Source organism: Mustela lutreola, chromosome 3, assembly GCF_030435805.1.
Source record: "Mustela lutreola isolate mMusLut2 chromosome 3, mMusLut2.pri, whole genome shotgun sequence".
Taxonomy (NCBI): Eukaryota; Metazoa; Chordata; class Mammalia; order Carnivora; family Mustelidae; genus Mustela; species Mustela lutreola.
The window spans coordinates 152,291,779-152,318,061 of NC_081292.1; the positions used below are offsets into that span (position 1 = coordinate 152,291,779).

The 26,283-nt window shown below is 36.5% G+C and overlaps 1 protein-coding gene and 1 long non-coding RNA gene across 2 annotated transcripts in view; one reads left to right on the forward strand and one right to left on the reverse strand.

The window, feature by feature from the left end:
• The window catches only part of IFIH1 (interferon induced with helicase C domain 1), a 56,242-nt gene that overhangs the window by 4,246 nt on the left and 25,713 nt on the right, over nt 1-26,283 (forward strand). The window contains exons 2-4 of the mRNA XM_059167166.1: nt 4,168-4,336; nt 8,921-9,067; nt 22,114-22,218. Of these exons, the coding sequence (XP_059023149.1) occupies nt 4,168-4,336; nt 8,921-9,067; nt 22,114-22,218 (421 nt within the window). The remainder of the gene's footprint in view (nt 1-4,167; nt 4,337-8,920; nt 9,068-22,113; nt 22,219-26,283) is intronic.
• On the reverse strand, nt 37-8,204 carry LOC131827165 (uncharacterized). Its single transcript, XR_009351923.1, has 3 exons — nt 7,974-8,204; nt 7,610-7,843; nt 37-106 (listed from the first exon to the last, which is right to left on the reverse strand). It is a non-coding gene; the product is annotated as an uncharacterized LOC131827165 (long non-coding RNA).

The following is a 26,283-nucleotide window of genomic DNA, read 5'->3' on the forward strand; positions in this document are numbered from 1 at the left end:
TAATATAATGATCCTTAATAGAAAGGGGCTGCCCTTGTACTGACCTGTTTTATTTTAGGCTGCTTCGTGACCTCTTGGCATTGAGATCCATTGAGATCCATGAACTCTGGAAAAGAGGTGAACATATAGACATTTCCAGTGTCTTAATATCAGTCTGAGCAGATGAAGAGAGGTTCATGTTTCAGTCCCAGCCAGTTCAAAGCATTAAACACCCATAGTCCAGGAAGACCCCATATGCCTTCAATTTACATGGGAGAACCAGAGATACTTTGTTCAGTCCAGCTAGAAACCAAGTCCAGTGGTCCTTATATGAAGCGAAAACATGACTCAGTCTCTCCCGGCTCATTATATTGTCAGGCAAATTAGTATGTGTAAGAATTTTATTAGGAAGAAAAAGTACTAGTAAGAAGTTAGTGATGTCAATGTGATGATATGTATTCTTTAATGTTATTCCTTTTACATTTATTAGCTAGAATTCTTTTTTTTTATTAACATATAATGTATTATTTGTTTCAAGGGTACAGGTCTGTGAATCATCAGTCTTACATAATTCACAGCACTCACCATAGCACATACCCACCCCAATGTCCATCACCCAGCCACCCCATCCCTCCCACCCCCCTTCCCTCCAGCACATTAACTTTTTATGGGGAACTAGTTTTTTTTTTAAATCTCTTTTTAAATTTAAATTCAATTAACTAACATACAATGTATTATTGGTTTCAAATGTAGAGGTCAGTGATTCATCAGTCTTATAAGACACCCAGTGCTCATTACATCACATGCCTTCCCTAATGTCCATCATCCAATTATCCCATCCCGCAATGCCCCTCCCCTCCTGCAACCCTCAGTTTATTTCTTATGATTTACAGTCTTCTCTTATGGTTTGTCTCCCTCTCAGATTTTGCCTTGTTTTATTTTTTTCCCCTCTTTCTATGGGGAACTAAATTTTATTTTATTTTATTTTTATTTAAAGATTTTATTAAGATTTTATTTATTTATTTATTTGACAGAGAGACAGTAAGAGAGGGAATACAAGCGGAGAGAGTGGGAGAGGGAGAAGCAGGCTTCCTGCCAAGCAGTGAGCCTGATGCAGGGTTTGATCCCAGGAGCCTGGGATCATGCCCTAAGCCAAAGGCAGACGCTTAAAGATTGAGCGACCCAGGCACCTGAAGAACCAGCTTTTAAAAATTCTTTGTTTTTAACATAAGTTTTGCTTCCTGATTTACTGGTATGAGAGCTGAGCTCTGCTATGTTAAAAAAAAAAAAAATGCCATTATATTTAAATCGTTACCTAAGATTTTTATGAAGGAGAGAAAACATTTTTATCAAACAATTTCGTCAGCAAGCCAGTACCTAGTGGAAATATCATTTATTTCTGTTGGAAAGAAAAAACATAGATCAAATAATTTAGAATGTGAAAGCATGTAATTGTATTACCAACAAATTCATAATTATTTTGTATCCTATAAATTAGTTTAAAATGTTTCATAGATATTTTAAACTGCATATTTAGAGAAAATGCTCAGTGAGGGAGGAGCATAAGAATCATTACATGTTCTGTTGAAGTCTCAAGTCTAAGTACTCACCTCTCAAGAATTTCCATAATCAAGTTTAATGTTGGGATCTAATGTCTCTAGTATGTTTTAGAACCGATTAAGTAAAAAAAAATATATACGTATTTACATATATATATATGGCTGTTTCAAAGGGAGCTGATGCTACTTTCTAGCACCCAAACTCATAAGACTTCTTTAAAAATTCAGAATCTTGATGAAGCTGCTAAAATTGTACAGGTGTTACATGTAGTTCCACTGTTCATATAATAAAAATATTCATAGGAAATAATGACATAATGATCCTCAACTGCCTGAAATCAATAAGGACAAAGCAAGCTTGACAAATGTAATTCTACAGTTAAAATCAACTTAACTAATTAATAGTGGAAGGAGATTTAGTGCCTATACTATAATTGGGTTTTTAATGAGAGCATTCATTACAGTGCCCCACTCTTTTTAGAGAAATGCTTTCTGATTACTGCTGTCAGATGGATTTAAAGGTGATTAAAGAGTGAGGTAATTAAAAATAGGAGTGGTTGAGTTAAAAGAAGGTGCTCAAACCAGTCTTACTAAAACATCTTTAGCAACTATGTTTTAAGTTAGCAGATAATAATAAAGATGTTACAAACACCAGAGAAGACAAAAAGTTTCCATTAGGAGATTAATGAAGTTAGACAAAAGGTGAGAAATCAGCAAGAATCTGCTTAGAAAATGCTGTGAGGGAGATGGACTGAAATCACCTAAATTTTATTAAGTCCAGTAGTCATCTTACCCACTTCTTGTCAGAAAATGCTTACAATTGGAGACAATTAGTAGCTATAATTATAGCTCAGGAAGGCAGTATTTGGCCTCTGAAATCAGTTGCCTGGGATGAAATTCTACCTATTTACTAGCTTTGTAGCTTCAGGGAGGTAACTGGAATTCTCTGTGTGTTGGATTTCTGGTCTGAAAAGTGAGTTAATACTGGTCCCTTCTTCAGGGTTTCTGGGTTAATAGATGTGAAGCCTTTATAATAACATCATTAAGTATTATCTAGTAAGACAAATGTACCCACTGGGTAGAAATCATGCTACATCTTCTGTACTAAGTAGTGTCCATTGGTGAAGTGTTTATAAAGGTTGATGCTTTCTTCAGTCATCCATAATAATATAACACTAAATTTGTGTCAAGCACTGTTCCAAAAATGCAAACAAATACCTGAAACTAAAAAGTTATAGGATATATTTATAGGATTAGAAAATACACAAATTTAATAGGAAACAATTGATCTAGCAAGTCAACCCAGATTATACATGTAGGAGGTGGACAAATGTTCAGAAGGACCTTTGAGAGCAAGTAAGTCTGCATTTCTCATCTAAGCTGCTGATTAGAACTGTGAGATCCTTAAAAATTCTGGCTTCCTAACACAGACAAAATAAGTCAGAATCTTTGGGGGTAGATCCCAGACATCAGTGTTTTTAAAGCTCCCCAGGTGTGCCTAATGTGCAGGTGGGGGTTGGGGGCGAGATCCGAAATTTCTTTTCATTTGCCCCATTCTGTACATGCAGAAGCTGAGGCCCAGAAGGAAGAAGGCTTTCTTCAAGACACAGCAGGTTGATGATACCCTGTCTAATTTCTTTCTGGTCTAAATGTAGTTTGTATTAGTTTTTTTTCTCCAAATGCTTGGTGCTGAATTAAGTACTGGGAAATGCCCTGTGATAATGATTACACAAATGATCCACATTTAAAATGATTTGCTAGTTTAATCTAAAAGAGAAATCAAAGGAAGACTAAAAGTTGTAATGAATAGTATAGAAATAATTCTGCCCCATACTTTAAGTAAGGAATATATGTAGGAATAAATTTGCCTCATAATCTTAAATAAACACAAATTTAACAGGGCGCCTGGATGGCTCCGTGGGTTAAAACCTCTGCCTTCTGCTCAGGTCATGATGCCAGGGTCCTGGGATGGAGCCCTGAGTAGGGCTCTCTGCTCGGCGGGGAGCCTCCTTCCCTACACCTTTTTCTGCCTGCCTCTCTGCCTACTTGTGATCTCTGTCAAATAAATAAATAAAATCTTTAAAAAAAACCCCACAAATTTAAGAAAATATTATAGTCATTAATACATACTGCAAATATACTAAGTAAACAAGAATATAAATCTTGTGATAGTAATTACTTCATAGTACTGATAGTCAAGAAAGAGGAGTGATGTAAGAAATATTTGGCTTCTTCTTTATAGAGTCAGTGGGTTGAAAGAAATAGCAAGTCCAGATATATGGAAAGCAATTGAGGCATATAGACATAACAGAACTAGAAATGAAAGTCTCTTGCCCCTGTTATTCAGAATGGCCAAGGCAGAACATTGACTTCTTAAGTGTCAGTTTTGAATGTCTTGGTGTCTTTAAAAAATGGTGCATATTTAAAAGGGGGCTTGGCCCAGAGATTTGCTCTCTGCTACAATTCAGAATTGTTATAAGTGACATTGTTCTCTTCTTTAGTGTTTGGATATAAACCTTTACCAATACTTATACTTAATTGCTCTTTTTTTTTTTTAAAAGGCTAGTTCCTGTTTAAAATTGTACAGAAGATATATGATCTTTTAAATTCTGCTTTTCTCTTAAAACAGATTTCTGCTGCAGAAAACAATGGAAATGAATCAGGGGTGAGAGAGCTACTGAAAAGGATCGTGCAGAAAGAAAATTGGTTTTCTGAATTTCTGGCTGCTCTAAGTGAAACGGAAAACCATGCCCTTGTCCAAGAGCTAACGGGCACTCCTGATTTTGAAAGTAATGCAGGTATATCTAATTCTACTATAAAAGAGTTTGTACCTTTTCCTCAGTGATTGAGAGTTTAATGAAGCCTGTAGACACAATGCCAAACACTAAGATATTTAGAATCAAAGTTTCAAAATTGGAAGCGATTTGGGAAATGATCTATTTTTTTTCCTCTTCTTTACAAAGGAGGAAACTGCTGCATGGGGAAAGATTAACTTACCAAAGGTCATACATAAAACTCAGCAAACTAGGCTATTGCCAGCTTTATATACTTGTAATATTGGCAGCTGACCCCTAATCTAACATTATTTCCACTACTTCTCATATATTGAAAACAAGATGATTACCTAAAATTTTTATCAAAATAATTTATATATTGATTAGATAACCAATAAGTTGGAAGAAAATATTTTAGCGGTTATCATAACTGTGCTGCTAATCTTCTGGTCGTTTATATCAATTTTTAAGGAATTTATTAAACATTTGATAAAAGGTCTGTGATTACCAACATCTCTCGATATTACTTCCTGGGAGGTTTTTTTTTTTTGGTCCTTCAATTATAATAATAAAAGTAACATTCTAGCACCCTTTCACATATATTTCTAAATCTAATACAAACTGCCATTTTATTTTTCTTTTCAAGGTATGTATCTTATGTTTTCAAAAATCTCATATGTAAGACACATTGAAATTTAATTGGTAATAAAATGATTTAAATACTTTACAGTCACTTTAAGCTTACTCCACTTCTCCTCTTCATCCAGTCATCTGTCATGCATTCGATGGGCAACATGTGATGAGTGCCACACATACGGTTGCAAATACTGCAGATACAGGCTTAAAGGAGACACACAAAATCCCTATGGCCACATAGGGCCTTTCTTTCTTTCTTTTTTTTTTTTTTAAAGATTTTATTTATTTATTTGACAGACAGAGATCACAAGTAGGCAGAGAGGCAGGCAGAGGGAGAGGGAGAAGCAGGCTCCCCGCTGAGCAGAGAGCCCGACGCGGGCCTCGATACCAGGACCCCAGGATCATGACCTGAGCCGAAGGCAGAGGCTTAACCCACTGAGCCACCCAGGCGCCCCCACATAGGGCCTTTCTAATGGAATAAGACAACCAGTAAACACATTTCTGAGTTGCTTGTGCTAAGTAAAAATTTACTAAATTATTACAATAATTTAATAATTATTTTATTATTTTTATTATTTTTTATTCTCTATTATCTATGAAATAGGTTAATTTTGCCCAGTAGTTAGAAATACACATACACACACACATATCTGTGTATATATCTATATCTATATCTATATCTATCTATATATGCATATACACAGAGACAGACAGACACACACACACTCTTAATGAGTTCATTCCCTTTCAGGACCTCATGGAACCATATCCTTCCATGACAGACATTTAAGAGCTTACATTTCAAAGAAAAAATGGTTGCAGTCTAGTTTTTTTTGTTGTTGTTTCCTGGGAAATTTTGGTCTCAGTGTAACAAGGGACATTAGAAAGGTAGCCTTTCAGGTCACAAGACCTTGTTATATATGTCCCTCAAATTTGATGACACCTACCCATTTTACAGTTATGTAAAGTGGCATACTTGTTTAGGATGGAGTCTAGAAGATCTGCTCCAAAGTGTCTTCTAGAGTCTCCTGACATGGACAACATGTCTGTCCAAATTTCTTTCTATAATATACATATTTTAAAGATTTTTATTCATTTATTTGAGAGAGAAAGAAAAGAGCAAGTCAGGGGAGGGACAAGCGGACTCCAGGGTGAACACAGATCCCAGAACCTGAGTGGAAACCGAGAGGAACTCAACCCACTGAGCCACCCAGGCGCCCCTCTTTTTTTCTTTCTTTCTTTCTTTCTTTCTTTCTTTCTTTCTTTCTTTCTTTCTTTCTTTCTTATTTTTTTTTTAAGATTTTATTTATTTATTTGACAGGCAGAGATCACAAGTAGGCAGAGAGGCAGGCAGAGAGAGAGGAGGAAGCAGGCTCTTTGCTGAGCAGAGAGCCCAATGTGGGGCTCGATTCCAGGACTCTGAGATCATGACCTGAACCAAAGGCAGAGCCTCAACCTACTGAGCCATCCAGACGCTCCCAGGTGCCCCTCTTTCTAAAATATTTTTCAGTTCCTCTTCACAAGATGCTTTTTAGAAGTTTTGTTTGTTTGTTTGTTTGTTTGTTTTAGTAGCTCCATGCCCAGAATGGAGTTTATTGCAAGGTTCCAAATCAGTACCCTGAGATCAAGACCTGCACCAAACTTGAGAGTCAGACACTTAGCCGACTGAACCATGAAGGCGACTCTAGAAGTTTAATGTAATTTTAAGAATTATAATACTTTGAACAAGAGCAATGTAGGTAGAGGAAACATAGTAAATCCCAGGTAATACCTACATTATAACGCTCCTCATCACATATGTCTAGTTCTCTCATGCTTTCCTCTTCACTCTCTTTATGTATGCCATAAATTTGTGTTATTATTAGGTCTTAATGTGTATGCTTCTGAATGGCTTAGGAACTAGTTTCTCCACATTTTCCCAGCCCACGCATATACCCTATCTGGCTATAAAAGGGGGAAAGGCCTTATGGAAAGAAACAAAGGGGAAACCAATTATCCACCCCCCTCTCTAGTCCCTTAGCAGAGACCTCTCATGGTTGGGACTTCTCCCTCCTCCTACCAAAGGGAGTGAAGGTGGGCATTGACCCAGATATGAGGGCTTCTGTGACGGCAGGGAGCAGAGTGGAAAGGGGGTCTCTGAGCTTCCTCGGAGGATTGGAAGGAAGCTCCAGTCCCTGGCTGAGGTGGCTTTCGTGTCCTTCTCACCACCCCTACCTGCAGGCAGGTTGCTCCTGACCTTCTCATTCCAAAAAGTAGGACTTATTTTTTCATTTCCTCAGAAAATCCAATCAGAGGGATTGGGGTTTAAATTTTGTTCCTGAACTGTGCTTCTTTTTATGGGAATCTAAACACTTCTTCTGGTCTGGGAAGTCTTCGTGACCAGAATAAAGTTCACTGTGATTATTCTCATGCTTAGGAGTTACAATGGACTAAATTGTGTTTCCCCTGAATTCATATGTTGAAGCCCTAATCCCTAATGTGACTATGTCTGAGGGATAGGGCCTCCAGCGAGGTAATTAAGGTGAAATGAGGTCAGAAGGGTAAGCCCTAATCTGATAAAACGGTGGCTTATAAGAAGAGGAAGAGATCTCTGTCTCTCTCTTCACCGTGTGAGGACACAGTGAGAAGGTGGCCTTCTGCACCCTAGGAGAGAGCTCTTACCAGACACCAGTCCTGCTGACATCTTGATCTGGAACTTCCGATCTCCACCACTATGGGAAAACAAAATTCTCTTGCTTGAGTTACTCCATCTCTGCTATTTTATTGTGGCCTGAACTGACAGATACAGAAGCCTGGGCCGCAGATCCTGATGCTTATTGAATCCTGGCTCTTTTACTTCCCTGCTTGTGTAGCTTGGAGCAGGTATTTGCCTTCTCTGTGCCTCAGTTTACTCCTCTGTGAAATGGGGAAAATATTACCTATTACCTAGGGCTATTTGGAGGATTGAATGATTCAACATTTCCATAGCACTTAAATGATAAGTACAAAATAAATGGACGATTTGGATTACAAACCCCAAACATACCTAATGTGTACCTGTAAACGCTGTCAGGTCGTCTTGCCGAACAACAGAGTCCGAAGTCACAACAATTTCCTTCAGGAAATTCTCCACACACAGGACCTACTTTCCCTTTATCCTTTAAGATGGGTTCATCCACAATGATACTTTAAGAGACTTTATTTATGGAATCAGTCTTCTCTGATAGATTATAGCTTCAGGAGGCCAGAAACTCTTGTTTTTCTTTGGAACTCACATAGCCCCTTAAGAAAACATTACATGTTAGTTGAAGGAAGGAAGGCTGATGGGAGAAATGGAGGGAAAGGGAAGGGAAGGATACAGAATATTTTATTGAATCCCTAAAAAATCTCCAGATATTCAAAATACATGAATTTAGGCTGACATTAAAGCATATGTACATCTCATGTAGAACGCACAGCAAGGGAACAAAATGGCAAGAGCGCAAGCTAAAGAAAAACCACTGCCAAATTTGCATTTTCATAATTCTGCCTTAAATATAACTTTGTGTCACTAAATTAGTGTCTTACTTCCTACCAGTAATGGTCAGATAGGAAATCACCAGATTGTTTTAGTGATTACCGTGGTACTTCTCAGGATGTCTTTTTAGATAAAATTTAATCATTACAAAAGAATTACTCACTGTGTCCATATTAAAAATAGAAATACTGTATCATAACAAAAAATATGTTCCTAGCATTTCAAAATGTCAAAGTACAAAAGTATATTCAGGCAAATTTCTACTGGAAACCTCCACTCGGTTTTCAAAATGACAATAGCTTTTTATATTGCATTAAACGATTTACATTCTCTTGCGAATTTCCGAGTATTTCAGTACACTCAGGTAAACATCTATTAGGAACTCCTGTTTCATTTTCAGAATAGCAATTGCCACGAAGCAGACTCTACATGAGCTTGCGCTGACTCCTGTTTACCTTCTGATGCTTCATTCACAGAGACTGAGAATTTATCACAAGAATGTGGCCCTGACATTCAAGAGGCAGTTCTTTTAGCCACAGGTCCGCCAAGTCCTGAGGGAGCGGGCTGGGTCGAGGACAATGACTCACCGGATTCGTCTTTGGTGGATTCTTCTGTTGTCTCAGGTATTTGGAACCTGCACATCGTTTCCATATTGTGCTAATTACCACTTCCCGAAGAATCAGTTGGTGCATTGATGATGTCGGGTTCTGTGAAACACAGAGAGAAAATTTGGGCCTTGGGGTTTTGTGAGCATTCTTATTAAAATCTTATTTCTAGAAATGTTTAAATGAAAAGAATTCTTTGTGGCTAAAAATGTTTCAAAACGAGTGCAATATTAATATGTTATGAATAGGAACACATTTGGTTCTAATTTTACTGTAGGAGAAGCTTTCTATGATCTTTGTGATGTGATAAGTATTATAATCATACCTATATTTCATGGTTTTCAAAGTACTTTCAAATATATGAATTAGTTTGATTAATCCCAACCTCTGAGAATTAAGAAGGCCATTCATTATCTCTTCTCTATGTTATAGATTGGGATGTCTCAGAGAGGTTCATCTGGGTTGTAGAGACGAAACACAAGGCTGTAGAAAGGAAGATGACAGGTGCTAAATGGGGGTTGGCTTGATTTACAGTAACTAATTGGTGAGAGAACTCTTTACCACCATGACCACCTTTTTTAATATGAAATATTCCAGAACGATCAAACTAATTCAATTACATTCCCCTCTCTAATTTGCTCATGATAGAAAAACCCTCTCTTCCTCTCTTTTCACCAAAAGGCTACATTCTATTTTCACAAGAAATAGTCATTTAAAAGAAAAAAAAATTAAATATCTGTGCTGTGTGGTAAATGTTTAAGAAGAGTCCTGAGCTGTAGTATTTGCCAATCTTCATGATGCAAATGCTCGCCCTGAAGCTGATGTCAAACCTCCAACCTCACGTCCCTGGGTTGGAAAGAGAGAAGCACCAGCTCACCATTCTGTTAGCATTTCCGCTAGCAGATACAGTGAGCATCAACAGCTTCAATGCCATAGAGAACAGGGAAATCCAGAAACACGATCAGGAAGTGATGAGTTTAAGTATTCATTACCTTTGCTTTCATATAATTTATTTAACTGTAAATCTATATAATTTAATTTTTAAAGATTTTATTTATTTTATTTGACAGATCGAGATCACAAGCAGGCAGAGAGGCAGGCAGAGAGAGAGGGAGGAGGAAGCAGGCTCTCTGCTGAGCAGAGAGCCCGATGCGGGGCTTGATCCCAGGACCCTGGGATCATGACCTGAGCTGAAGGCAGAGGCTTTAACCCACTGAGCCACCCAGGCGCCCCTATATAGTTTAATTTTTAAAATGGCTGTGCTTAACAACCTGCTCACAAATTCCTGAAAATTTAACGATTGGCTTTGGTGAGCCAATATAAGCGGACTCCATCACACGACTGCAAAGTTTACTATTTTCTCCCCCCGCCTTTTTTAAGTAGTCTGCCTCCAGTGTGGGGCTTGAACTCACAACCCTGAGATCAAGAGTTGCATGCTCCACCGACTGAGCCATCCAGATGTTTCCAAAATTTCCTATTTTCTACTCAGAAAAGTAGTGCAGCTGCGTTGCAAGAAATTTGGAAACCGTGAAAACATACAAAGAAAAAAATCCCCCATCCTCCCACAATGTGGATATATTACTTTTAACATTTGGGTATCTATCCTTCTGATCTTTTTACATAAGTGGATGTTTATACATAATAGCATTTCTCCTGTGTTTGTTAGATATTCTTCTATAGCATGGTTTTTAATGGCTTCATAATAGTTACGACCATTAGATGCTTTATAATTAATAAGTCAATTGTTAAATGATTAAGATGCTAAAAATTTTCTACCTTGTGAATAACTCCCTTCATATCTATGTTTCAATGTAATTCTTGAAAACCTATTACATAATTGGAACTTCTGGATCAAATGATGTTTACCGTCTTAAGACATTTGAGAGTTAATGTCAAATTTCACTCCAGGAACTTGTACCAATTTAGGTGTCCTATAGTATAAGAGACTGCTTATTGCCCTGAAATCTCTTCTGCAAAAACAGTTATTTCTACAAAATATCATTATTTTCAAACCTTGCCAATTTGGTATTTTGCTACTTGAATTTGAATTTTTTGATTTCTAGTGGAAAACCTTTTTGTAAGTTTATTCTTTTTATTGTTGTTACTAATTGCCTGTTTTCCTATTAGGGTGTTTATATTCTTTTTGCTGATTTGTGTGATCACAAATCTATCTAAATGTATAGGATAGCAATCCTTTGTCATAAATAGTACCAATATGTTTTACAGTTGCCCGCTATTCAAGCTTGTGCCTCATTTACTTTTTTTTTTTTTTTTTTTTTTTTTTTTTTTTAATGCAATGCTTCTGCTGCTTTGCTGGGTAAATGAATCATCGGGAGAAGTGGGTCTTACTGAAATGCACTCTGATTCCATAGGTCCTCTGTGGAGCCTGAGATTCTGCCTTTTTCACACACTCCCTGGTGACACTGTATCGCTGGCCTGGACCACACGTTAGTGAGGCTTAATATATAGAATAGCAAAAACCTGAATTCCAGAGGATTTTTTTTTCCACTTGAGCAGCTGCACTCTCCTTCAGAAATCATGATCTTATGGGAATGCCAAAATCACTCTCTGAATGTGGATTTATCACATTTTAATAAACTTCCTTGATAGGATACCTGACATACCTGTGGGTTACTGGCTGTTTTCTAAATCCACACTAGAAAGAATCGAAGACAGGACTGAGGCTGGCAAATGATCCTGTATCTTGAATGAGGGTTTTTCATCAAAGGTTGCCAGTAACGCATCTTGTCAGCCTGTAGCTTATGTATCTACCGAGGATTCTGAGTCTTAAAGTGAACAAAATTAAAGGCAAAACTTTAAAAATGTTCTGTTTTCTTACTAGTTAGTGTAAAACTTAGAGTTGCATATTGTGAAAAGAAAATCTGGATCTTAATAATAGCCTTAGAGAACAGAAAGGGTTTTGTTTTGTTTTCTTGCTGTGTTCCCTCTCTCCCTCTCATTTGCCCTCTGTTCCTTTCGATTCTTTCATTTAACAAATATTTATTTAACTCCTACATGCCAGACATGTACTGTTCAGTGTTCAGTTCTGCCAATACAGTGGGGGAACATAATAGAGGTGACTTCTTGCTCCCCTGGAGCTCTCAACTGATGGGCCTGTCAGTCAAACAGTATTCACAGTATAGTCACATTAAGTGCTAGTAACAGTCCTACAGTAAGTGCAAGAACAGCTACTAAAACATATACTAGTCTGAGAACGTGCAGAAGTATATAATACCTTGTCCAGTGATAGGAGGACCCCACCCAATTCACAGACTTGAATGACCTTCTGGTCTATAGGATTCTCATGATGTTTGGACTTCCCCTGGACTTGAGAGCCATATAGTCCAATCCATTCTGGTCCTTTTCAGCACAATAGCAAAGGGTAACTTACTTAGGAAAATGTAGTTCCTTTGCCTTAGGTCTTAGACAGTTCATAGATGCTATAAATTATTGCAAGTGTTGGTCTATTTTCTTATTGCTCTCCAGAACTAAGAATTACAGGTATAAATAACTTGTAAATTACCATTAGCCCAACAAAGTTTCTGGTGTCCTTTTGATTAAAGGTTCTATTGCAAAATTTACTGTAGAAGGATTTTGCCTCTACGGGCATCCTTTCATAGTATTAGCAGCCAAAATAAAGGGGAAACTATCCCATAGTCTGTAACATGCATTTGCATAATTTTTGTTTTGTATATCTCACCAGTATTGATAGTATATAATCTTTATTTTTAATTTTAATATATAGGGTTAAGATTTCACATACAGCTTAAATATAGCCAATGCTACCAAAGTAGCATTGAAAGAAACTTATTTCTTAAGCTGCACACATTCTATAAATATGAATTTTCATATGCAGAAAGAAAAAAATGTGACTCGAATTATTTCTAATTTTAAATTGACTCCTCTAATTTTTATTTCTGAACCAGTTTCTAAAATATTTTTTTCAGTGCATAATAGTCTTGGTGCATACAAATGGTAATTATTTATAGTTTCAATCAAAGACTCCTTATGTATTGTTTTTCTGCCCTTTTGACTCCTTAACACACCTGGTGGGTAAGATATACTACCACTAGTAACAGTAGCCTGCCCTGAAACCAGTTTTAATCCCATTTCTCCTTCACCCTTAGGGTGATATATCAGCATTCCCTAGTAGGCGGCTCTGGAGAGTGCTTTTGTCATGCCTTCACACTGGGGACTGGCATGTTCTTCCTTCCTCCTTACAAATACTTCCCATTAAAAAGTTGTTAATAATGAAGATGCACCAATTTTTAAAACTTGCCTTCTTCTAAATTAACACAATAATTTCTAAAGGATATTTGAATAGTTGTTAGACTGTTAGTAGAGTTTTGATGCTGGATTTTATAGTTCTGCTTCCTAAAGTCACTGGTCATCTCTTATAACAAGAAAATATTGGAAATCTGTGCTGTTTCTCTCTAGACCACACCACCCTAGAAAACATCAGAGGGACACAAAAGCCATTCATTTTCTTCTGCTGAAAATACCTTAATTTTAGCAAATACAAGGTATCTGGATCATTTTAATTCTCTAGGCTTACAGTAGAATTGATTGTACAATCATTTTATATTTAATAATCTGCTATTCTTGCTTTCTCAAAAACAAGTAGTTATTTTACATTACACCATTTTAGAAATTAATGCCCTGTAATAAAATAAAAGCAAAGCAAATGAGATTCAAAACAAGATAAATTTTTTATTTGCAGTGAACTTACTTTGATGCGGAGTTTCACATAAAATCTCCCAGACTTCTTTTATCGTTCTGTTAGATCTTCCGGTTATGAAACGAGACGGTGCAAGTACCCGAGATTGGACAGCAGAGGGCGCTTTTACATTATAAAGAGAATGGAATTCACTGTTCCAGGGTGGAAGATTATAATGTAACTGTAGAGTGTGCCATGTGTGAATATACAGTGCGCATGACTGTGAATGCATGTGTATATTTTGATTTATATATTCGTTCACGTGAAGATTTTAAAATTCCACCCCAGCTAATGAGCTTACCAACCTGCTTGTTTTCAGACTTTAATACCTTCTTTTTCATATTCCCCCATATGTTCCACTCCTTAGGTTTATCCGGTGACATTATGCTTTGGAATATATTGTGGATATATTTTGCATAGATCATGTTCTGTAGGAGGGGTTTAAAAATTGACCTTTATAAAACAGCCTCCTTCTCCCTGGCCCAATCTGTTATAGCACTTTTTTTGTTGTTGTTTTGTTTTGCCTTTTTATAGACCAAAGTCCAATCTTAGATTTGGTCTATACTAATTTCTGTAAAAATGCCACAAAATTTATCCTTGCACTTGAGGACCAGAATAATGTTTTATAGCACCAGCCTCTAGAAATTTAGAGATTTTTAGAATCTCTAGAAAAAAAAATACCATATAGCACTTGAGACCTTAGTGGGAAAGATAATTGATATAGCAGCATATAAGACTGTGTCAGGATTACCCACATTATTACAGGATTGGTTTCACTACAGGTAGTTATCCTTTTTTTCCGTATTTTGCTAAATTTAGTTACATCAATTATTGGGAACTAGAAATACTACTGAGGCAATCCAAAAGGAAAATATTAATTTGAGCTGAAAAAAGAAAAAGAGAGAGAGATGGCCAGAGAGAGATAAGCTGCTGTTCCTGCTGATGTCAGTGTCGGCTAACGGTTAATATAGGTTTGTATTTTGTTTGAAATTTCCCCGGAGCCATTTAGGTTAGTTATATGACTCCCAATTGCTTACTAGTTCTGTGAGGGTTATTGTTCATCTCTCAGGATGGAGGACATAGGTATTTTGATGGGAAGCATCTCCCCAGTGTGCAGTTAAGACGCGCTGGATTTATTTTCATGACATCCTTTTACGGCTACAAACGTCAAGCGTTTTTCTTTTTCCTTTCTTTCTTTTTTTTTTTTTTTTTTTAAGCACCACTTTAACAAAGGCGACAATTTTAACTTTAATTTGATGCTTGGGACTTACCTTCTCTATTTTGGCACGTGAATGAGGACTAGAAGCCAGAGAGTGAGTTGGTTGGGTCTTATTATTGAGAGAACCAAGTACCAGCGTGTTGTCCTCACCCTCAAGGAGTTTGTAACCCAGTTCCAGAAAACAAGTTCCAGGCCCCCAGAGGAAAACAGTTATCTATCCAGAGTGAAGCAGAACGTGTTAAAGGATTAAGGAGGGTAGACTTGGGAAGGAAGACATAAAGACAGCTTCCCTAAGGAGGAATTGGATACATCCGTCCTGTGTTGGATCTGTGCACAGAGGTGGTAGGCAGCATTTCAGACCACATGGGCACTACAAGCAAGGGTGTAGGTGTAGGAAGATTCAAAATACGTTTAGGGTGGGGAGTGTCATTGAGGGGGGCTCTGCATGTGTGGGAGCAGGGCTTTTAAGGAAAGTCTCTGTACTTCTGTTCAATTTTACTGTGAACCTGAAACTGCTCTGAAAAATAAAGTCTATATAAGATGGACCCAATGGTAAAAAACACATCAAAATCCAACTGTAGTAAACACAGCAAAATTTGTATACAAAAGTGCAGGGGAACAGTTTGATCAGAGGGGAGCAATGATGGGGGAGGGTAGTAGGAGAGACTTCCCAGATCAATGAGAGTTAATGGGCTTCTCTGTGGCTTTTACAAATGATTTCCCTAAAGGGGAAAAAATACTCTTAACAATTCTGAAATACTAGCGCAGTGCGTGCTGGTCATTTCAGATGATGTTTCTAGGAGAGTCCTTCATGGGGGGACTGCGTGCCTTGGGCAGCTGGAGCCGGCTGCCACTAGCTTGCCAGAGCCAGAGGCACCCATCTCTTCCCAGCTCCACTCTGTGACGTCATGCTGGTAGCTTGAAATCAGCCCTGGCAGGGATATTTACACCGTGGACATTAGCAGACACTTTGAAGTCATGGTTTGTTTTGTTTTGCTTTGTTTTACCTCAAGGAGCTGACCGTTGTGTATTTCCCAGAACACCTTTAAATGTGTGTCTCCCCATACTCTCCTCAGACTTACTTAAGCCTGCTTAACTCGAATAGCTCTTCCAGAGGGGGTGCTTATCAGCCAAAGAAGTTTCCAATTCATCTTCTATCTTGCTGTCCCTAAACCTTGTCACTGCCAAGACTCACTTCCCAGTGGTCACTGGGCTTTTCCCTCACAGCTGATTCACTCTGGGACTTTTGGCCCCCTTGTATTCCAATAACCGTCTTTACAGAGGGAGATCCAAGTCCAAAGGCTAAAGGGTATACATGATACAATTTAAGCCAACACTATTACTTACACACAATTCAAATTTAATTCTGACTGAAACATTTCAGCGGTATAAATTCTATAAACAGGAGCAAGGAGCTCCATGGATAGCCATGTGGGCCTGTGGCTCTAGGAGAGTTTTTTCTCTTTGGGGAACTCATTTCCTAGAAGCTTGGATCCAGGAGAGAATATGCAAGGTGGGTGGAGGTGGCTTCTCTCCATTCTGCGGGAACACATGTTCCCTGGCACGGAGAGCAGAATCTGACAGACCAAAATGTGAGCGTGTGTGTGTGTGTGCGCGCGCGCACGCACAAATCCATATACATAGAGCTGAAAATAAAAGTCATCTATTTCCTCTCAAAAAAGATTAAGGATAAGTTATTTCAAAAGAAAAGGAGTGTTTGAGTGTTAGGATACTTTGCATTTCAGAAAAAAAAAAAAAGACAAGAGGTCTTAGCAATGTGTCTGATCCAATTATAGGAGCCCACAGAAAAGCACAGAAAGATTCAAAGGAACCCACAGTCCAGAATAACTTTATTGGTGGTCTTGAAGAGCTTGGCTAGTATATCTCAATGAGACATTAGAGGAGGAGGGGAAAGGAAAGAGGGTGATAAAGATGTGTCTTAGTCCGAAATGTACACATCACAAAAAGCCTGCTTTTTCCATATGGACAATACCCAACTGTTGTTCATTTTTATGTTATCAATAAGAGCTATTGAAAAAGGACCCTCAAAAAGAAAGGATGGAAGGGAGGAAGGGTATTATTAGTAGTATGAAAGCAGGCACACTTAGGAAGCCCGTGCAATCTCTGGGGGAGTGCCCGTGAGTGCACATGTGTTCGGATCTTCAGCATTCGGGGCTGCAGGGATTATGAAGCCAGGCAAAGGGAAATAGCTAAATAGGTGAAGCTAAAATGCATCACAAGGTCAGAACAAGAATAAACATGAAAGGATGGTGACAGGTGGAATTAGACTATTTGCAGACCTTGTAAGCACTACCTCTCAGGTGAATGAGATCTACAGGTGCCCTTCTTCTTTCTCAATGTGCATAGAGGCCCCAGCCCTTTGCACTGCTTCCTGCTCAAATGCAAAACCACTTTTCAGCAAAGAAAATGTATGACAGTCCGAGGCAAAGGGTGAAAAAGGAGAAATATTCTGTAGAGTGAAAAATGCATGAAGGTTGAAATAAGGGGGTACAGTACCTGGCAGGGTTAGAAAGAAGTAAGAACCAATTTGTATCTTACCTAATGAAGCTTAGCCCTTAAGTTGAATAAACAATGTACTTACCAACAAATTGTTATAATAGCGTTTTCCAGCAGAGGGCATACTTTACATTGCAATAGATCTAAAAAGGCCTTCAACCAAGAGGTTTTTTTCATTTGAATTTTTTTAACTTCAATATTTTTGGTTTCTAAATGGTTTAAAAATATTTTAAAGTATTTAAAGTCTAGAAGATGTTAAATGTGAAGTTTCTCAGATTCCAGTTAATATTTCTGCTTTATTAGTAAAATATTCAAGTTGTGATTGCAAAATGAGGCATTTTTTTCAGTGGCTTATGGACTGGTCTAAGACACCATCACTGTACACAGAGCTGTTCTTTTTTTGTGCTGTTTACAAAATTATTACAGAAAATCCTATCTTTTAATTGGATGAGTATCATTTTCTTTCATTCCAAGAGAGTTTGATATAAATAACTGCTTTTTTTTTTTTTTTTTAACAGTTAGAAATTACCAGCATTTTCTAATCTGTTTTGTATCCAGCTTTGATATTTTCCCTAGAGGAAATGACACCTATATAAAAGTTAACTAAACTTATTATATAATATAACTCCAATATTCAAAGCCTGTTTAAGTAGCAACTTCATGAGAATTTAAGATTTGTTTCTCTTCATGATTCATTTCCTTTATCTAAGGGAATCATTCTCAAGATAAATGAGAAAGTAGAAACTACTACCAATGTTAAAAAAAAAAATTAAGAAAAAAAGGTTAAGTCACTTGTTAGCAGTGGCTGCAGAGTTCAGATCTGGAGACTGATTTGCTTGACTTCCTAACATAATGTTCTTTTCATGGCAACACCCTGCTTCCAAGTGACTACCCTATTTTATCTGATCTATTTTAAAATCAGAGACATGACTTTGTTCATCAGGACATAAGTCCAGATTGACATACTGTGAAAAGTACAAAGAATAAAACAAAATAATCCTATAAAAGTCAGTTGCAGGAATTCTTGGCTTATGAACTCAATAGCCTGGTTTAGTTCTGGTATCACATAATCAATCAATCTGACTTTATGTGTGTGTGTGTGTGTGTGTGTGTGTGTGTGTGTGTGATTTTTTAAACATGATTTCTTTAAGTGAATGCAGGAAGAAAATCTCTGGGGAAGATATTCTTAATGTTATGAGAGAGTCAGTATATTTTCTTTTATTATTAAAGTTATTTCCTTTAGTACTTCTCTTTCTATGAAATAAAAAAAATATATCAAGTGCATAAGAATTCGCTGCCTAGGAAACAAAATTATTTTTATGTTGAGAAACTGGAGATTTTATATATCCTCAAAATTACAAAGAAATAGACCTCTATATATTCACTTTCATTTTCATAATTATCTCTAGCAGAATTATTCCAATTAGTTTTGTTTAACAAGGATGGAAGTGTTCCTCTTTTATTTGTGTGCAGAAAAGTAAATTTCAAAATTTGTGTGGATGTTTAAATATAAAGTAAATGAAAGTCTATCGATGAAATTAGAAATGTTAGCAAAATAAAACAATCCCTCTCCTTTTTTCCCCCTTGGGAAGATAAACTGTTTCAAGATTGACAGAAAATTAGACATTACAATGAAAATGTCTATATGCTTTAAAACAATAGCAACAACAGCAATAACCAACTTTCATTTCACTTAACATTTGGATAGAGGATTGTTTGCTTATTTATAAAGCTTTGCACAAATCATCAAAAAACACTGGAATACCAGGCTTGGATTCAGAAAATAGGGACTTCTCTCTCGGCCCCATTCTAGCTGTGTGATTAGAATAAATCATTTAACTTCTCTGGGCCTCTGTGTATGGTCTGTAAAACTAAGGTGATGATGGATATCTACCACATAGGATGTTGAGGTTTAAAGCGTAATTTATATCTGTGAAGGCACTGAGCTCAAGTGTCTTCCTGACACATTGTAAATTTGTTTGTAAGGTCAAAATAATTCATGAAATACACGTAATAACACCCTATTTCTGGGGGCAACTTTCTTTAATACTTAAAAATTAATCATGCACTTTGCACTAAATAGCTCTCCCAAACTTACATATGTTAAAGCAAAGCTTGGGGGAAAACTTAGACTTTACAAATATACAAAGTAGTTTTAAGATTGTTGTTTAACTGCAGTGATTAGAAAATGAGATGAAAATCAAGTATAATTTCCGTTTGTATTACATTTAGTGGGAAACCTAAAGATACAGGGTTAGATTATAGATAATACTCGTTAGTATTTTTTAGTATTTTTGGTATTATTTTCAGTTCTCACACTATATTTGAAACAACAAATGAAAAGCATGTCAAAATTTACTTTTTTGCTTCAGAAATCGTAGTCTATACTTCTAGATCTAGAATTATCCTTGCAATGACATTTTCCCCATCTCATTTTACACCTTGCCTTTTCCTTACAAATCATATTCTCTTTTCATCAGTACATCTGCCCAAAACTCTCTTCTGCTTGACAGTTCTATCCCACACTCGCCTCTAAGCTTCTAACAAGGCATACCTCTGGGAATTGCAAAGTGCCATATTTAAAATCTCTCAGTGAGATATACAGGTTTTCCCGTGTGATCATAAGGGATTCCTCAAATCTGAGTTTGAGAGCTAATCTACAACAACTGGTAGGCACAGTATTTTCACATTAGTATATTTATGTTGTGCTAATATACTTAAACAGTATGTATCTCCATTGAGAATTTCTTATCAGCACTTAACTTTTAAGAAAAGATACCTTATATATTTGATTGGGGTCGGCTATAATTCCATTATATTTCATGCTGACTAGGCTTATCCGAGTTGGAAGGGAGATGTCACAGACATCTCGGATGCTCAGGGAGTACTAGTCAGCAATAAAAAGGAAAAAAAAATACTGATATAAACAACGTGGAATCATCCCGAACGTCTTACACTGAGTTCAAGTAGTCAAAAAGAGGTTACATACTGTGTGAATCCATTTATGAGACATTCTGGAGAAGGCGAGACTCTAGGGACAGAAACTAAATCAGGAACTACTGGGGGCAGCAGGAGAGAAATGACAACAAAAGGGCCCGAGGGGACTTCTTTTTTTGGGGGGGGGGCGGCTTCTGAGGTGATAGAAAAATCTTGCTTGTGATGGTGGTTGCAAAACTGTATACATTTGTCAGATTCATCAAACTAAACCTACCTAAAAGAACAAACTTTTTAAAAAGAGTGATTATAAAGACAGTTAAAAAGATAAATTATACCTCAATGCACCAACTTAAAAATAATAACTGGTTAAGGAAAATGAAGACACTTGTCTTTTTGAGGAGTTATACCCTGTTTCTTTCCAGAGAAACTTTATTGATAATATACTTGGTGAATTTTTCAGCCACTTCTATTTCTAGCTCTAATGTGTGACACTCAGACTAGTCTAAGTATCTAAAGGCTACCTTCATGTAATTTATTTAGTGCCTTTGGGAGCTTTAGCATGAAATGATAATTATGTAGAAAGTATAAATATTATGAGACGTTATTAATTTTAAGAAGAACACTATTTAATGGAACTCATGCCCTAATAATACGCCAACTCCTTGATTTTTATTTCGTTTTCCAATCACCAGCAATTGAGCTACAGTGCTAAGAGCTGATTGTACCTAATATTACTTAATGGTGATCAAATTCTAGGAAGCAAATTGTACTAGCCCCACTTTAACTAACGGCAAGCCAGGCTCAGAGCAACCTCAACAGTCAATTTCACTTGTCCTGATTCTAGAGCCAATGTTTGTTGCCATCTTTCATTTACTTTTACTAGTTTAGCAATAGTTCTGATCCTTGTGGATGAGATTGCATAAGTCCTTAGCAATAAACTGTAAAGAGGGAAGTCTTCCCTGGGAGGGGGGCGGATTTTTAAAAACAACTGATACTGGGTACTGAAAACCAAACATCGGGATTTACAAATTAAGGGAGTCCTCTTGCCGTTCATCTTCACTGTAACTTTTTGATGGAAGCTCGTTTAATTGTAGTAAAGCAAAACATTGATTTCCAACCTCACATAATCTTCTAGTACAACTGCCATGCCAGGCTCTAATGAGATTCTTTTTGAGCAAATTCTTTTGGAGATTTTTAAAGCTACATTTATCACTGAGCTGTTATTTTCATAACCCATTAACAGAACCATGTATTTTATTAATTTTTTATACTTTACTAATTTCCTACCATCTTGTGTTAAAATAACTCAGGGGATTACTATGTAATACTTTGTGTTTCAATGCCATTATCAAGCGTTGATTTTCTTTTCTGGGACAAAATTCCCATGTGGGGGGACAACAAATGTCATAACTGTTTACAAGTTTGTATTTCCTCTCATCGGGCGTGCGGTAAAGTAGGTGTGCGTGTTTGATTCCCTACCCTGCGGCTGCTCATCCTTGGTGGAGTTTCTAAACGTTGCTTGCCAGAAATTCTTACCTTTTATTCACAATCGTCTGGGTGTGCCTTTTCCACTTGCATTGAACTGCATGTACTGTGTGCTGTAGAGGTGTGCAGTTAAAATACGTTTATTCTCAGAAATATTTTAAAAATATTTTAAAATGTTTTCCTTTGCAGAATCAGACACAAGTTTGGCAGAAGGAAGTGTCAGCTGCTTAGATGAAAGTCTTGGACATAACAGCAACATGGGCAGTGATTCAGGCACCATGGGAAGTGATTCAGGTACTGCCTAACTGTTGTGTAAACCTTAAAAAGTGTGAAATAAGACGCCATATAGTGGAAAGCATGGGGGCTGTTCATACCCTCCCTAATGGATTTATGCAATTAAAGCAATTCTTTTCTACAGTTGAAGTTCTTTTGGAACTTTGCCATTCACTTTCTTTAAAAGTACAACTTACAAAAGTCTTAGCACCAAGCTCTCTCATTTTGGATCCGGGATTTATCTTTTTGATATAGATAAGAACATGCATATGCCACCTTCCATAGAGTTAGGTCACCTATTTTATTCATACTATCCCTTTCCGCTAAGTTGACTGCGTTTCAATCATGTATTCAGTTTGGTACATATGTTCCCATACCCTACCTTTTTTTTTTTTAAACAACATTTTAAATTAAAAAAAAAAAAATACTGTCCATAAGAGGATTGTGACTCTAGATTAACTGCAGGTAACAAGAGTCCTTTATTTTTTAAATTTTATTTTATTTAAATTTGATGAATTAACATATAATGTATTATTAGTTTCAGAGGTAGAGTTTAGTGATTCATCAGCTGCATAGAACACCCAGTGCTCATTATATCATGTGCCCTCCTTAATGCCCAACACCCAGTTAACAAGAGTCCTTTTAAAATGAAAAACTAAAATTACACATGCAGTTAAAAGAGTTTCAATTTGTCTGAATAGCTCTTGCATAGAAGTAGAGTTTCCAAAAATATTTTTGTCACCAAATGAGGACTTTATTAGGTGTTTCCCAAATTGCTCTCTTAGTTGGATATCACACCAACAATAAATGAGAGTGCCTTTTCCCAGTCCCACACTTCAGCAATACTTTTTGTTATCAGATTGCCTAAATTCTGTCAGTCTGGTAGATCTCATATTGCTTCTTTCTGCTGTTTGAATGTGCAATTCCAATGATTACAACCGAACTAAAATGTTAACATTTTCTAAGAAGAGGTGATAGAACCTTGGATATCTGTTATATACCTTTCCATATTTGTCTGTGCACTTGAACTATTTCATAATTAAAATTAACAAGTTATAAACAAACAAAAAATGCTTTGCAATGTGGCCAGCTAAGAATCAGTAGGAAACTGGCAAATTAAGAAACACAAATTACTTTATTATTCATTTGTTCTGTGATTGAGTTGTAGAAAAAAACTTGGAAAATATTGTGTACTTCAGATTCCCTTGGGTTGTGAGAAGAATTACCGAAATTTAGCTAGAAGAGTCGTTAAGGGATAAAATCATTTACATAAAATCATTTACATCTGCCCTAAAAGCTTTCCAGGATTTTAAAGGGTTAATTCATTTTCTGTTCACTGCACTCAGTGTTTATTAAGTTATTGCCCTGTGCTTATTTCTGCGGTTGTATTTGATTTTTCCATACTTGTTATACAGTTGTTAGATTTAATAATTAAAATTTCTATTAAATGTTATTGATGTTAGAACTCAAAATATGTTCTAGCTAATATTTAACATCTTTATGGCTGTTTTAAGCTTCTGGACCTCATCCCAATTTTTGTTTGTCTAAGTAAGGGCTTTTCAACAATATTCATTCATTCAATAAATATTTAATGGGCATCCTGTATGTGCTGGGCATTTTGTCTATCTAGTGCTGTTAGTGAATGTAACTATTTGCTGATTTTCAGTCCTTAGTGTGTCATGAAAGACGTGATAAATCTGAACGCAACCTACTTTTAAAAAGCAAATACATTTTCAAAGGCAAATACATTTGAAGACGAACACATTTTCAGAGAGCACCCATTGATGTTCTAGATGGGGTCCGTGCTTAGAAACAAAGAATTACTTCACATAGTGGGTAGTAAAATTCTGAATTCATAAAATTATGAAATTCCTTTCCCTCAGGTGCATGATACAGAACAAAGTAGAAATCAATGCAAAAAAGGGATTAGAGAAATTGCAAATTGGTAAACATATACTGAATTTCTGAAAAGCATTACAATGTTTGGGATAATATTTTAACTTTTGAGGTTAACATTGAAGAGACTCTATCCCATATGTCCTTTGTCTGCCTTCAACAATTACATAATGGGACATAAGGATCATGGATGTGACCCAAGACCATAACATTTTGCTCCTCTGTGGAAGTATTATATCATGCTAAAACATGATTAATGATGCTCTTAAACTTTAAATATTCTCAGTATGATATGGAAGGCTTTTTTGCTTTTCTGTCTCTCATTTTGAGAGAGATATACTGCATCTCACAAAGTGGCAATATTTTTGGCAAAACACATTGGCCTGATATGTAGAAAGTGTTTCCTTACTATTTCGAGGTAATACCTATTAATATTTGTCCAGCTGGAATGGCGTGTTTTTCCGTAGTTACATACTATAGGTAAAGGAATACTTTGTCGATTTCAAACACATGCAGTGACAGACCTTTTCTCTCCAAGAATAACTCAGCTGTCAAAATCAATGTGAGAATGAAATGTGCCACATGGTGTAGTTCCAATAAAATGTTATTATTTAAGTCCTATTTGATTTTATTTTTTGACCATTTATATGGTATAGTATAATTTCAAGGTCTTCAATCAATATTTGTTGTAGAGGGAGGGTGCAATGTTATTCAAAGCTTGTGCATATTTTAAATACCACATTCATTATTGCATTTAATTGATTTTGCTTCTTCAAAGCAAGCCAAAAAGAAACCAAAACAAACAAACAAACAAAAACCCAAACATTTCTTTTATAAAGGAAATTGGCTCCTGGCTCATTGACACCAGCCCAGTTCTCTCCTTCTGGTGACAGAGAAGAGAAAATTCTCTTTTCATTGCTTATGTGGATAAATTCTTCCATCCCTATGTCAGAGGATGTGAAAAGGCAAGAATCAGGCTGAATATTTAGCACTCACCCAGCTCTTCTTTGGATGCTGTTCTCACAATGAATCCAACTCTCATTTTTTTCCATGTTCACTCTGTGCTTCTCTTTTAAACTTGGGGCTACCTATCAAGTTTCCCGGACTTGACTCAAAATTATAGATGCGACTTGAGCTATCTGTCTAATAGCCAAACATTTTTAGTGGCTACAGTATAGTACTTTAGACTTTGAAGTCCTTGAAGAGAAGGACCATATTCGTGGGACTGTATGGCATGTAATAGTCACCCCATTAATATTTGCTGCAGAATGAACTAGTGGGACATGATGAGTTAAGTAGCAGTGAAACAACATGAGTTTGGCTCCGGGACCAAATTTTGAACATGATAGCCCTTTTAACATCTTCACTAAGCTTACATTTATTAGTACAATAAATATCTAGCCTGCATAAGTGGAATTGATGTTTTACTCATTTGACTTAGTCTTAGATTACTTGGGGAAGAGATAAGAAATTGCCCTAAGTTTCTCTTTTTAATTTGTGTTACCCAAGGATATAGTAGTAAGCATGAAAGACAAAAAGTGAACCTGATTATTTAAAGAGGTACCTGCAAATATTACAAGGGAAGCAGAATTTTATTATGCAAAAATAGACCTAGAGTGAAATTAAAGGGAATTTACTAATCTCTTTTAAGGAATTTCCTAAATTAAATATCGATTTAGTGAAAGTATAAGTTCCTGGATCTTGGGGTTAAACACAATTTAAAGTATATCCATCTTCCTTTGCAAATGTTCTTGCTCTTTTGGAAAAATTAGGTAATCAATGCTGGTAATATTAGGATCTTCTATAAAAGCCACTTAGGAGAGAAGTAAAGATAATCTTAAATAAATTTTAAACTTACATAAATATAATAGAAGATGACTTATTATGATTGCTGTAAAGTTCAAAGCAAACATGGAGAGCAAACTTGTAAATGTGTATCTTTAAATGCTGGTGATTTCAGATGGGTTTTTCCTGAAAATCCTATTAAATGAATCAGCAGATGATCCAGTGATAACTTAAATGTATTGCTTCTTTGTTTACTCATCCGCAGAGAAGGCAAATTTCCTGCCGGGTTAGTAGATGACTCTTACTAAATGATATTTGGTGTGAATTTTCCTACCTGTGCAGATAGTACTATCACAACAAGCTAAAACCCATTTAAAGAGAATTATCCAGTTGCTGAAATGGAAT